Source organism: Callithrix jacchus, chromosome 7 (assembly GCF_049354715.1).
Source record: "Callithrix jacchus isolate 240 chromosome 7, calJac240_pri, whole genome shotgun sequence".
Taxonomy (NCBI): domain Eukaryota; kingdom Metazoa; phylum Chordata; class Mammalia; order Primates; family Cebidae; genus Callithrix; species Callithrix jacchus.
Window position 1 is genome coordinate 18,230,261 of NC_133508.1, and position 13,027 is coordinate 18,243,287.

Below are 13,027 nucleotides of genomic sequence, written 5' to 3' on the forward strand. Positions count from 1 at the left end.
TCACTTGCTGACAGGCACAGAACCCCGAGGTTAAACTTGGAACCTCACGAAGAGAAGAAATTCGCCAAACTCATAAGTATTTGATGGCACAAATCCATGGCTGGGCTTGGCTTTAAAAAAGTTTCATCTGAGATTCCTTCCTTGGAACAGAGTTCCATCAAAGCCAATTTAAACATCTTTGTAAAAAATAATTATTCTTGCTGCACTGTATACAAATAATTAGGCCAACTCTAATAAGCAACTCAGTGCTATCATGATTTACCTTTAGTAAAATGGGAAACTGGAGAGAGAAAAAAATTGTTTCAAAACAATACTACACCTGTTAGATTCTACTCTTGCCTAATTTTTTTTTTTAACTTCTATTATTTTCTACAGTTTGGACCAAATTCTAATTTTTCTTTGATACAAGTCTTCAAAATAATGTTTTCTATTTGTTTCTTTTACTCCATTTTTCCTAATTTGGAGTCACTGAAAACTAAGCTGTGCTTTTTAAAAATCATACACACTGAAGCCACACAATTTAAACTTCAGAAGAAAATAACAGCAACCAATCTACATATATAAGCCACTTTCACACCTACCTACTAATGTGTGGACTTCAGAGTATTGTGGCCCAAATCGATTTTTCCAGATTGTCCTTTGCTTTGTCATTGCTTTTTTCCCTCTTCCTCGCTCTAATTTTCTTTACAAAGGACAGGAGACTTCACAACCTGCTAAAATGAACTTTTGGGACCTACCCATCTAGACCTTTCTAGGAATAAACCATCCTAGCCATGAGAAATCAGATGAAACCTGAGACCAGAGACTCATTTTGCTTTTTTGTAAAATCCTTTCTCCAAAAGATTTAAATAAAGAAAAGGGAGGAAATGGGAAAGGAAAATATCTTGGGCCCCCAAATCACTAGCGAAAACTCAAGCTGGAAACAGCTTAGGGAAAATGTGCCTCCTATTCTATTCAAAGTTATCCCTCTGCTCACTAAGATAGATGCATATCTGATTGCCTTCTTTGGAAAGGCTAATCCAAAACTCAAACGAATTTAACCATTTGTGTCTCACCTATTTGTGACCTGGAAGTTCCCCCCACTGCCACTTTGAATCTTCCTGCCTTTGCTTCAGGTTGTCACCGCCTTTCCAGACAAAACCAAGTTCTCTCTTACATACAATGATTGATGTCTCATGTCTCCTAAAATGTATAAAACCAGGCTGTGCCCCAACTACTTTGGGCACATGTTGTCAGGACTTCCTGAGGCTGTCCTCAACCTTGGCAAAATAAACTTTCTAAATTAACTGAGACTTGTCTCAGATTTTCTGGGTTCATATGCTTGTACACTCAACACTTAGGGAGGCCAAGGCAAGAGGATCTCTAGCACCCAGGAGTTTGAGACCAACCTGGGCAACACAGAAAGACCCCATGTCTATAAAAATCAATTAAATATTAGCCAGGCATGGTGGTGCACACTTGTGGCCCTGGCTACTCATGAAGCTGAGGCAGGAGGATGTCTTGAGCACAGGAGGTCAAGGCTGCAGTGAGCTGTGTTCATACTGCTGCACTCCAGCCTGGGTGACAGAGTGAGACTCTGACAAACACACACACACACACACACACACACACACACACACGAAAAGCAGTAGTTAACCTGCGACAACACCAAAAACAGAGTTTCTTCTCCTTCCTCACTCTTTCTGATATCTTTTTCATGCTCCTTCTTGGTCAAATCCAAAAAAAAAAAAAAAAAAAAGAAACCTGATGGCAAAAGAGGCCAGAACCTATTAGTGAGTTCCACATATGTCAACCTCCCTGAGAAAAGGCAGAGATGAAACTGTCATGAAAAATTATGAGAGTGGGAGGGAGCGGAGTAGGTGAGGCAAATGGAAGACACACAGCATAGTGGATTCCCTTTGCAAGCTTAAGGCCTGCTAGTTGGAATTTAAGGAAAAGAAAATAAGAATTTTAATAGAGCTATCCTGTGAGAAACTGAGCTAACGTACAAGATTTGACTGCTGTCAAACTGACTGACTCAAATCAGAGATCTTAACCAGTATCAAGATTTCCTAATAATTGCAATGATCTGCAGAGAAATGAGGGAAATGGGGCTAGAGGGGAAGTGAAAAAGTTAAGAGGTTTCTGGAGGACTCTAGGAGAGAGATGATGGCAAATCCTTTTACTTGTCAGGATAGAATAGACTATGATGTGATAACAGACAAAGCTAAGCTCTCAGTTGGTTTACAAAACAAAGCTTTATTTCTTGCCCATGAAATGCCCACTATATATCTGGAGGGCTGTCTAGCGCAGCTGCACTCCATGTGGTTTAGGGCTTGCAATGGTTCATCTTCTGAGTCAACGTAACTAGGCTCAGGGGTGCCCAGATAGCTGGTAAAAGATAATTTCTGGTTCTATCAAGAGGCTCAGACAAACCAGAGACAGGCTCGGACACCAAGAATGGACACTCCATTTAGCAGCATTACCTACCTGTTCTACTAGAAAAAAATAAAAAAAGAGTGGACACCCCAGCTGTAGAAAATAAAAGTAAATAGAAGTTCCCCTTCAAAGCTATCTTCTTAGCTTATTAAAAATGAAAAATACCTTCTTCAAAGGTTGATTTACTCTAAAGCCTTTTGTTAATAATCCTAAGTAGCTGTTAGTTATAATAAAGAAGTAGGTATATTCTGTGTTCCTAGTTCTTATACTCTAGCCCAGATATTTGCCCTGACATGTCTGGACAAGCCCAGGCAGGCTTCATCCCATAGTTAATTTCTTTTCCTTATTTGGAAATGTTATTGCTTCTTTAAGTCTTTCATAAGTGACTTCCTCTTTTCCTCTGTTCTCTCTTGCTGTTACCTTTTAAGAAAAGTTCTGAGTTATTAGCCAATCTGTATAGTTTAGATTGTGAGGCCCAGCTCCAGCCAATGGAGGCAGGGTACAGAGGTAAGGGCCAGTCTGTAAGGGATAAATACGTCTACTTTTCCTTTGTTCTTTGTACTTTTGTGGCAGACTGCTGGCGAGTGTACCCTTTCTGCAGAAAGTAAAGTTGCCTTGCTGAGAGAAAATTTATATTCAAGTACTACTTCTTCTGTGACACTGAAAACTTACGTATACCACCAATTGTGTCTTCCCACATTGCACATGGCCCAGGATAGAAGGTGAGGTCTCTATGTGAGTTCTGTCAGTTTCCTCACATAGCAGAAACTTTTAAATTGTGAAACGTTTCTCTGTTAGACCCAGTGAGTTCCACAGCCTTTGAGCCATTCTCCAGGGAGTCTCGCCTCCTGAATCTTGGGTTCCATTAACGTAAAGCAGGACCTCTGCCAGAGATCAGCCTGCTAGGGACACTCCATGGATGTGTCTCTTCCTCTAAGCAAATATCATTAGTCTGTTTACCCAAAGGCTCAGCAGAGACACAGGTTAAACCAGTTTATCTACCTTGGTTTTCCCCAGGTCAATCTCCAGTGCCTCCAGGGAAGAGAAGGAAAGGATTAGAGGCAGTTGCTTTACTCCGTCCTCCCATAAACACATTTCTAACATTAAAAGAAGAGGGGTGTGTGTGTGTGTATGTGTTTGTGTGTGTGTGTGTGTGAGAGAGAGAGAATCACTGATTATTAGGAAGAGAAAGAGAAAAACATGAAGGCAGGAAGACTACTCACTGGCTCTTCCATGTATAGGATTGGCATGTGGAAAGCAGCAATACCTCTTTTGAAACCACCTTTGAAAATTATCACTGAGGCAATTATGACATGAAAGAAATCAGACCTAACCTACTCCATCTTGCATCTAACCTTTAAGCTGTCCTTGTTCATTCCTGGGTGTAGGCTGAACTAACTTTTGGGAAGGAATTCAGTTCATGGTGCCTCTGAAACAAAATTGCTAAGAGCCCTTTCCTGAAAGGACCTGCTTCTTGCCTGGGACCAGTCTGCCTTTGTAGGACTAACAAATTAGCTACAGATTAGAAATTACAGTTTAGGGGTCATGCAGCCTGTGGCTCCAAGAATCTGAACTTCCTCTAATGACTCCTGGGGATACCATCCCTATTGTAAAACCTAAGATCAGTACTTGAGACATTTTTCAGACCCTACACTGGATGGATTAGCTGGCACCCCCACCACAGACAGGTAATCTGGCTCAACCAGTTCTGCCATCCCACCCAGGAACAGAAGGCAAGAAAAACTCACTTTGACTCCCTATGATTCCATCTCCAACCTGACCATCAGCACTCACCACTTCCCAAGCCCCTATCCACCAAATTATCTCTTAAAAAGTCTGATCCCTGAATGCTTGGGGAGACTGATTTGAGTAATAAAACTGGTCTCCCTGCTGGTGTGGTAATTCCAGCACTTTAGGAGGCCGAGGTGGTTGGATCATGAGGTAAGGAGATCAAGACCATCCTGACCAAAAATGGTGAAACCCCCTCTCTACCAAAAAAAACAAAAATTAGCTGGGCATGGTGGTGTATGCCTGTAATGCCAGCTACTCGGGAGGCTGATGCAGAAGAATCACTTGAACCAGGAAATTGAAGGTTGCAATGAGCTAAGATCATGCCACTGCACTCCAGTCTGGGAGACAGAGACTTCCTCTAAAAAAAAAAAAAAATGAAAAACCTGGGTCTGCCACACAGTCAACTCTGTGTGAATTATTCTTTCCCCACTAGAATTCTCCTGTCTTGACAAATCAGTTCTATTTAGGCAGAAGGCAAGGCGAATCCCCTGGTCAGTTACATTAACCTGAACCATCTTCAAATTTTGTCAGGCAAGCATCAAGCAAGGTGAAACTCAGGTTAGTTTCCTTTCAGGGGGGGTCAAAGGCATAACCTTGAGTCTCTGCCTGACACAAACACACACACATCCCCTTTGTCCAGCACCCTTAGACTGGGCACCTTCCAGGAACAATCAACACAGTGCTTCTCACATCAGTCTCAGGCCACCAGTGCCTCTTCCATGTAGATGAGGCATGGAGCACTTGCATTTCCTTTTCCCCAGGTTGAAGGAGATGATGTGGCAAACCCTCTAAAATCCAGGATTGTAGGCAGCATTGGGGAAGCTGAGGGAGTGGCACAGCTGAGACTGGGTGTAAATCATTCACCTGCTAAAACTGTAAGCACAATTTTGTACAGGTGTGTATTTTTCTCGGATAGCATTCAGAATACATATCAGATTCTCAAAAGGATTGAGGGCATATAAAACTGTAGCCAGTAAAACTACGTGGTGTTTTGGGGGGTGGTTTGGTTGATTCTGGAGACACGGTCTCGGTCTGTCACCCAAGCTGGGCTCAGTGGAGCAATCGTAGCTCACTGCAGCCTTGAACTCCTGGATTTAAATGATCCTCCCGCCTCCACTTCTTGAGTAGCTGAGATTACAGGCACATGCCACCTGATTTTGATTATCTTTTGTAGAGACAGGGGTCTTGCTATGTTGCTAAGCCTGGTCTCAAACTCCTGGCCTCAAGCAATCCTCTAGCCTCTGCCTCCCAAAGCACTGCGATTATAGGCATGAACCACCGTACCGGGCCCCTATGTGGTATTTTTAACAAGTGTGGATCCAGGGACAAGTAAGCTGAGTCCCACTGCCAGGGTCTGGTCCTGGTGCTTATTGTTTGACCCTGGTCCATCCTGCTCACCCAGGATCTTCAGAGCCCAATGGTAAGCCTGAGAGTGAACACGGTCTTATATTCCAAATGACTTCAGAGACACTGTCAAACATTCTGAATAGAAAACCCTTATTGTAAAAGGAAATTAAATGTGAAGAGTAGAACTTACCCTTTCGTTTTGTTAGAGAAAGACTCAAGGCCATATTGTAGATTTTTGCATTTCTCCGTCAGTTGGAGCGACTTCTCATTCAGATATGTGCTGTTTCATGAAAGAGATTTTTAAAAAGATTGATTTAAAATGAGAGCTTATAAGATATTGTTAACAAAAATCAGATTTAATTGATAAACTGTGTCCAAATGAAGTCTGATTTTTACTCCATTATTGGATTTTTCCATGGAAAAGGAAATTAATATTTTCACCTCTGATGGGTCTAAATGAAAAAAAATAAAAACTTATGCTCTAAAGTCAAACATAAAAGAACTCTATTTTGAGGACTTTATACTGGCAGGTTTTCACACTCTGAGGTTAGTTGTTACAATCAACAAGTTATTCAATAGTTATAATCACTGTGTGTTTATTTTTAAAAGATGTTTTATTTGGTAGAAAACATGCAGACATGGACAGTCACTAATCCTTTCCATAATAAACACAAATCTGGCCTTTGATTATTATAATAGCTGCAATAAAAGGGCCTGCTGCTATTTGTTTTGTAAACTTTGAAAACTGGAGGTGGAACCAAAAAAAATATCCAAAGTCAGATTAAGGACATGGGTTACAAAGTTCACCTGCCTATAAGCCTCATGGACATAAGCAGGTTATTTAACCTGCTCCAGGCGTAGACTCCCACATCTCTAAATCAAGGATAACTGTGCTTACCTCATAGTATTATTGTTACTGTGCCAAGTAACAATGTAACGCACTTGTAACGCGTCACACATACTAAGTGCTCAAAAAAATTAACTCTCTTTCCAAGACTTAAAAATACATATATGAGGCTGGGCATGACTCACGCCTGTAATCCCAGCACTTTGGGAGGCCGAGGCAGGCGGATCACAAGGCCAGGAGTTTGAGACCAGCCTGGCCAACACGGTGAAACCACATCTCTACTAAAATACAAAAGTTAGGCATGCTAGCGGATGCCTGTAATCCCAGCTACTTTGGGAGGCTGAGGCAGGAGGATCGCTTAAACCTGGGAGGCGGAGGCTGCAGTGAGCCAAGACCACGCCATTGCACTCCAGTCTGGGTCCTAGAGTGAGACTCTGCCTCGAAATAAAAAACAACAACAACAACGTATATATTTATATGCAACTCTAACTTGCTGTTAATGCATTTATTTAATGAAGATATTTATTGGCAGCCTAATATGGGTTGGGCCATATACAGGTTATTTAGGACAGAGAGGAGGAGAAAATAGACATGGTCTCATTCCCTAGTGGAGTTTGCAGTCTGATTAAGGAGAAAGATGAAAATAAGCACACAAAGGAAGATGGAATTATGAACTGTGATTGGTTATGGCTGAACCATAGTACATGGCTTGGAAGAGGAAGTGTCTACTCACACTGAGGGGTCAAAGGAGGCCTCCAACGAAGTGTCATTTAGGTGGAGACACCCAAGGAGGATCCAAACAAAGTGGGTAGAGCATTTGAGGCAGAGAAAAAAGTGTGTGCGGGCCAGGCACACTGGCTCACACCTCTAGTCCAGCACTTCGGGAAGCTGAGGCAGGTGAATCACTTGAGCCCAGGAGTCCAAGACTGCAGTGAGCCATGATCGGGCCACTGGACTCCAGCCTGGGTGACAGAGTAAGACCCTGTCTCAAAAAAAAAAGTGCAATGGTTCTAAAATGGGGAGCAGCCTCGAATATCTGAGGAACTGAAGAGATAAAAGGATTCAAGGCTGAAGAGACATGGGGTGACTGCAGAGAAATAAGGGGAAATGGGACAAGAGAGGAAATGAAAAAGTTAAGAGGTTTTTGCCAGACTCTAGGAGAGAGATGATGGCAACTCCTTTCACTTGTCAGGATAGAATAGACTATGACATGATAACAAACAAGCCAAGCTCTCAGTTGCTTTACAAAACAAAGGTTTTTTTCTTGCCCATGAAACTGCCACTGTATGTCTGGAGGGCCATCTAGGGCAGGTGCGTTCCATGTAGATTAGAGCTTGTGATGGTTCATTTACTGTGTCAACTTGATTGGGCTAGGGGTGCCCAGATAACTAGTAAAACATGATTTCTGGGTGTGTCTGTGAAGGTGTTTCTGGAATAGATGAGCATTTGAATCAGCAGATTGAGTAAAGACTGCCCTCACCAACGGGGGAGGGTAGCAACGAATCTGCTGAGCACTTGGATAGAACAAAAAAGCAGAGGAAGGGTGAGTTCGCTCTGTCTTCTTGAGCTGGGACATCATCTCCTGCCCTTGGACATTGGTGATCCTGGTTCTAGGGCCTTCATATTCAGACTGGGACTCACACTGTTGGCCCCCTGGTTTCCATCAAAGTCTCCTCCACCTTTGGGCTTAGACTGAACTACACCACAGGCTTTCCTGGGGCTCCAGCTTGAAGGCGGCAGGTTATGAGGACTTCTTAGCCTCCCCTAATTATGGGAGTGAATTCCTCGTAATCAATCTCTTACTATCTACTCTATTGGTTCTGTTTTCCTAGAGAACTCTGACTAACATAGGGATCCAAATTGCTTCAGTCTTGTGGCACCTTCATTTCAATAACCTGCTTCCATAATTGCTGTGGCAGGAGAAGAACCTGCTGGAAGTTCTTGCTCTGTGTACAAATGTTTGAGTGAGAAATACAATGCGTCATTAGCCAGAAATGGTCACCTGCCCCACCTAATTGCAATGTGGGAGTCAGAAATGAGCCACCTTCCTGTGTCTCCAGAGAGGAGATCAGACACAGGCGTAACTAGCCTAGACCTAGCCACACACTGCGTCCATTGGCAGGAAGAGAAATGGACAGATTTGAGATCTATTCTTTTTTTTTTTTTTGAAAGACAGGGTTTCACCATGTTGGTCAGGCTGGTCTTGAACTCCCGAGCTCAGGTGATCCGCCCGCCTTGGCCTCCAAAGTGCTTGGATCACAGGCGTGAGCCACCAGGCCTATTCTAAAGGCAAGACTGACAGGACTTCATAGGATATTGGATGCCGGAAGTGGATAGGAAGGCATAAAGGTAAAAATATAAACAAGGCAGATTCATAATTCTCCAATATTTCTCAGAAATGCTTTCTGAAAACACTGCCTGCACAGTACACATGGGCTCACAAAAGTCCCTCTTAATCCTGATGATTTCTCTCCCCCGCAACTTCCTTCCCCCCTCCCTCTCGTACAGTCTCCACACATCGCCCTCTGCTTTCTGCATGTATTATCATCCTGTCCAAGGATTTGTTTATTTCCGGTTTGCCATGTATTTTATGCAGGCAGGACCGTTAATGAAGTGAATTACCAAGCCAGCGATGCTTTGGATTATGGTGCTGCAATACTGCCTTGTGAAACTGTGACTGGTAGGCACCAATAGGATTGTGTGTCCTATGTCTCTCCTTAGAGTGTATTTTATTTTATTTTGTCTTATTTTATTTTATTTTTTTGAGATGGAGTCTTGCTCTGTCGCCCAGGCTGGAGTGCAGTGACACACTTTCAGCTCACTGCAACCTCCTCCTCCCGGTTCAAGCGATTCTTCTGTCTCAGCCTCCCATTATTTTTTTAAGATGGAGTTTGGCTCTTGTTGCCCAGGCTGGAGTGCAATGGTGTGATCTTGGCTCACCGCAACCTCCGCCTCCTGGATTCAAGTGATTCTCCTGCCTCAGCCTCCCGAGAGCTAGGATTTCAGGCATGCATCACCAAGCCTAGCTAATTTTGTATTTTTAGTAGAGACAGGGTTTCTCCATATTGGTCAGGCTGGTCTCCAACTCCCGACCTCATGTGATCTGCCCACCTCAGCCTCCCAAAGTGCTGGGATTACAGGCGTAAGCCACCACACCCAGAAAATCAGAGAGTATCTTTTTAAATAAAAACTCAGAACAGGTTTAGTTTGGCAAATTAAAATCACAAAGGATACATGGAAACAAATGAGAGGATCCAGCGTAGAATTGGAGGTGACAGAATAAGGTCCTGGGGACAAAGTGGGTCTTGGGAGTCATTAGGGCCAGTCTCTGAATATGGGCTCCACTCTCTGACCTTACCTTTTGAGCTTTGGGATTGCCTTTAAAAAAAAAAATCCTTACCCAATAAAGAAATTTTAGGAATTGAATGGGATGTGTATAAAAACATCTGACAAGCCAAAGTCAGTAAATAAATGTGTTCTTATTCTCTCAAAGTCATTGCATTATTTCCTCCAATCAGTCATTATTGCCATAGAGGTAGGAAGCATCTCACATGAGTACGAAGTTATCACCAGTAATGAAAGGTACAGACAAGGAAGCCCTTTTAGTTATCTTTGCCTCTGTACATTTCCTGCCCTCTCCTTTTCATTCCAAGAGTCTTCAGAGTTTTATTCCTTTTTCATCTAATGCCATTCAAACTTGCTCTGGAAAGAGACCCTCTCAATTCTGGGATAAGAACTACCTGTGAGCAGATCCCATCTGAGAGGTTGGTGCCTACCACACATGAAGACATTGGGTTAAGTCCTCTTTAACTGCTGATTTGGGGACATCTCTGACAAGCCAGAGGGGACAGAGAGAAACTGATCAAGGTGAAAGTAGGAATTGCAAAGACTCTGAACCAGAAACAACATGGTGAGACAAAAGATGGCTGCAAGACAAACGTGGGCTGATCTGTAAGCCTAGGAAGTGTTACTGGGTGATATGGTTTGGCTGTGTCCCCACCCAAATCTCATCTTGAATTGTAGCTCCCATAATTCCCACGTGTTATGGGAGAAACTCTGTTAGAAATATTTGAATCACGGAGGCAGTTTCCCCCATACTATCTCATGGTACAGAATAAGTCTGATAGTTTTATAAGCGAAAACCCCATTCACTCTCACTCTTTTGTCTACTGCTTTATAAGATGTGCCTTTTGCCTTCTGCCATGATTGTAAGGCCTGCCCAACCTTGTGGAACTGTGAGTCCATTAAATGCCTATTTCTTTGTAAGTTACCCAGTCTTGGATATATCTTTATCAGCAGCATGAAAATGGACTAATACACTGGGGACTATATCACATCCTGCTACAGGAGAGCTTGTTTCCAGGTAGAAGTCCCATATAAATGGAGAGAGAGACCCACCTAAAACTAATCAACTTAGTCGTCTGAGCAGTTGAGTCAAGGGAGAGAAAAAGAACAGGACTCAGTAGTGCTGCCAGGCAAACTCTAAGAACCAAAACCCTGGGACCAGGCTCTAGCAGGCTCAAAGTATGAATTCTGTTTCTGTCAATTCTGAGACTAAAACAATTTTTTTCATTTTATTCCAATTTTCTGTTGAAAGTGCTTCTTAAAAACTTCTTACCAGAATTAGTTGAAACAGAAAAAAGGACCTGTTCACATCAGAACTGCCAAACTATACAGTTGAGAGTGCCCCCAAAGAGACAAATCATGGCAGAGACCATAGCTACCCTCATGGTGTTCTGCTAGAACTCCAGAGTCCGGTTAGCATGAGAAGCCTCTGACGCATGAGCAGAGATGGTTCTAACTGTTCTGCCAATGTTTCTCTAATTGCTCCATTAGAAGATCACAATCTCTGCTCACATGTCAATGTGCAAGATCGCTTTTCTGCCCACTTGTAGCATTTGTCACATCTTACCCCGCCCTCTCGATTCCCTGATCCATTGACATCTTGTCACTTTGCAAATCTGCACTAATATAGCAATATAGCCCCTGGCATCCTACATTCCTACACCTGACCCATGAGAAGTGCTGGAAAAACATCATGTGGGTGGGTTGGTGCCTTGGTAAATTCATGGTGCCCAATTTGCAAGGCCTTTTATATACCTTGTCAATTCTATTACATGCCCAGTTCCCCCCATGGCTATGCTATGCATCCAGTTTCCTACTGTCTTTACCTGTTCTCTGCACTCCTAACTTCTCATTTAACTGTGCTCCTATTTCAGAGAACATGATACAGCTGGGTGAGCATTGTCCTTTAATTTCAACCCATCCTGACTTTCCATCTCAGAGCAAGAAATGTCTTCCTTCTCACAAAAGAATAATCCACCTGCCATCACATCCCTGTCTATCTCCTCTGAGATCCAGCCCATCCCTTGATTTTTATCTCTCCTGAAGCTTTCCTCTCTCCCTACCATGGTCTCCTTTCCCAGCTTAATTCCATCTTAAAATAAAAAATAAACAAAATCACCCATTCTGCTATGCTCCTCCACCTATTGCCTTACCTATCATTCAAAGAGCAACCAACTATTGTCCCTTTTCTTTACCTGAAAATCTGTTAAACCATTCTTGGAAAGCATCACCAAGTCCAAGAGCTATGTCAACACATCTGGACTTGACCCCCGAGGGTATCTGAACCATTGGCAACTCACTCAGCATGTGGCTCCCACCACAGTCCCGTCTTCTTGTCCTCTGATCTCTGCTATTCAAGGTCCTTCTGCAGGATCTTTCTTGGGCCCGTGCATAAAAGTGGGTATTTCCCATGGGTCTTCTTTTCCTGATGTGAACTTAAAGTAAGTGGCTGGTATTTGGTTTACCAGTGTTTCCCCATCCACTGCCTCCATGGCCTGCGTCTTAGCCTGCTGGCTTCCTCTAAACACCTCTCCCAAACTCCTTCCCCTTCAGCTCCATCCTCGTTTCCTCCATGGTGGGTTGTCTCATGTGCACATTTGATCACATCATTTCCCTGCTCAAAGACCTTCCATCCCATCACTCTTGAGATGGGCTTCGTACTCTTTATTAACCGGGCTTGCAAAGCCATCCACCACCTGGCCCCTGCCCGTATTTGTTAACCATTAATTGGTACACATTTCCCTTTTTAAGTTCCTTCCAGTCTTATATTATGGCTTCTGGCTGTTTTTATTATTTGATTACAGAATTTGTTTGTTTGTTACTGGCAACCAAGACTTCAGGCACATTTTCATCACTTCAGTATGTTGGGGGGCGGGGGGTGGGAATCTTTAATAAGGTTGGAAAGGAAAGATACACAAAAACAAGCAGTTCTGCTATCAGTTATCCACATATGGTTGATGTGCTTTTAAAATATTAGAGCCTTATAAGTCATTCTTGAATTGAAGCCCCGCTGACAAGATTCCACAGAATAGCCGAAAGCTTAGAGACTGTCATGGCTACTACCAAATAAGAAAAATTAAGATTCTGATAATGCAAAGAATGCCTCTGGAAGGAAACAAGCTGTTCAATCCTTACAAAACAATGTCATCAGTGCTTACTGGGTATCCACAAAGGCCCCTGAAACATAGAATTAATGTCACCCTCTGAGTATGACTCATAATTAATGCAATCATGCAATCAGTCCCCCAACCAAGTAAAACATCCCAAAGAATAATCTGC

General features: G+C 42.9%; 1 protein-coding gene across 5 annotated transcripts in view; it reads right to left on the reverse strand.

Annotated features, from left to right (window-relative positions):
* ST8SIA6 (ST8 alpha-N-acetyl-neuraminide alpha-2,8-sialyltransferase 6) overlaps positions 1-13,027 on the reverse strand; it is a 149,406-nt gene that overhangs the window by 69,345 nt on the left and 67,034 nt on the right. For 4 of the 5 annotated variants that reach the window (XM_078329547.1, XM_035306877.3, XM_054258486.2 and 1 more), the window contains one exon: positions 5,747-5,836. The exons of the other annotated variant lie outside the window; for it this stretch is intronic. Coding sequence is in view for 3 of the 4 variants with exons in the window: in XM_035306877.3 (XP_035162768.1) it covers positions 5,747-5,836 (90 nt within the window). In the remaining variant the exon portion in view is untranslated. The remainder of the gene's footprint in view (positions 1-5,746; positions 5,837-13,027) is intronic. 5 annotated transcript variants of the gene reach the window in all.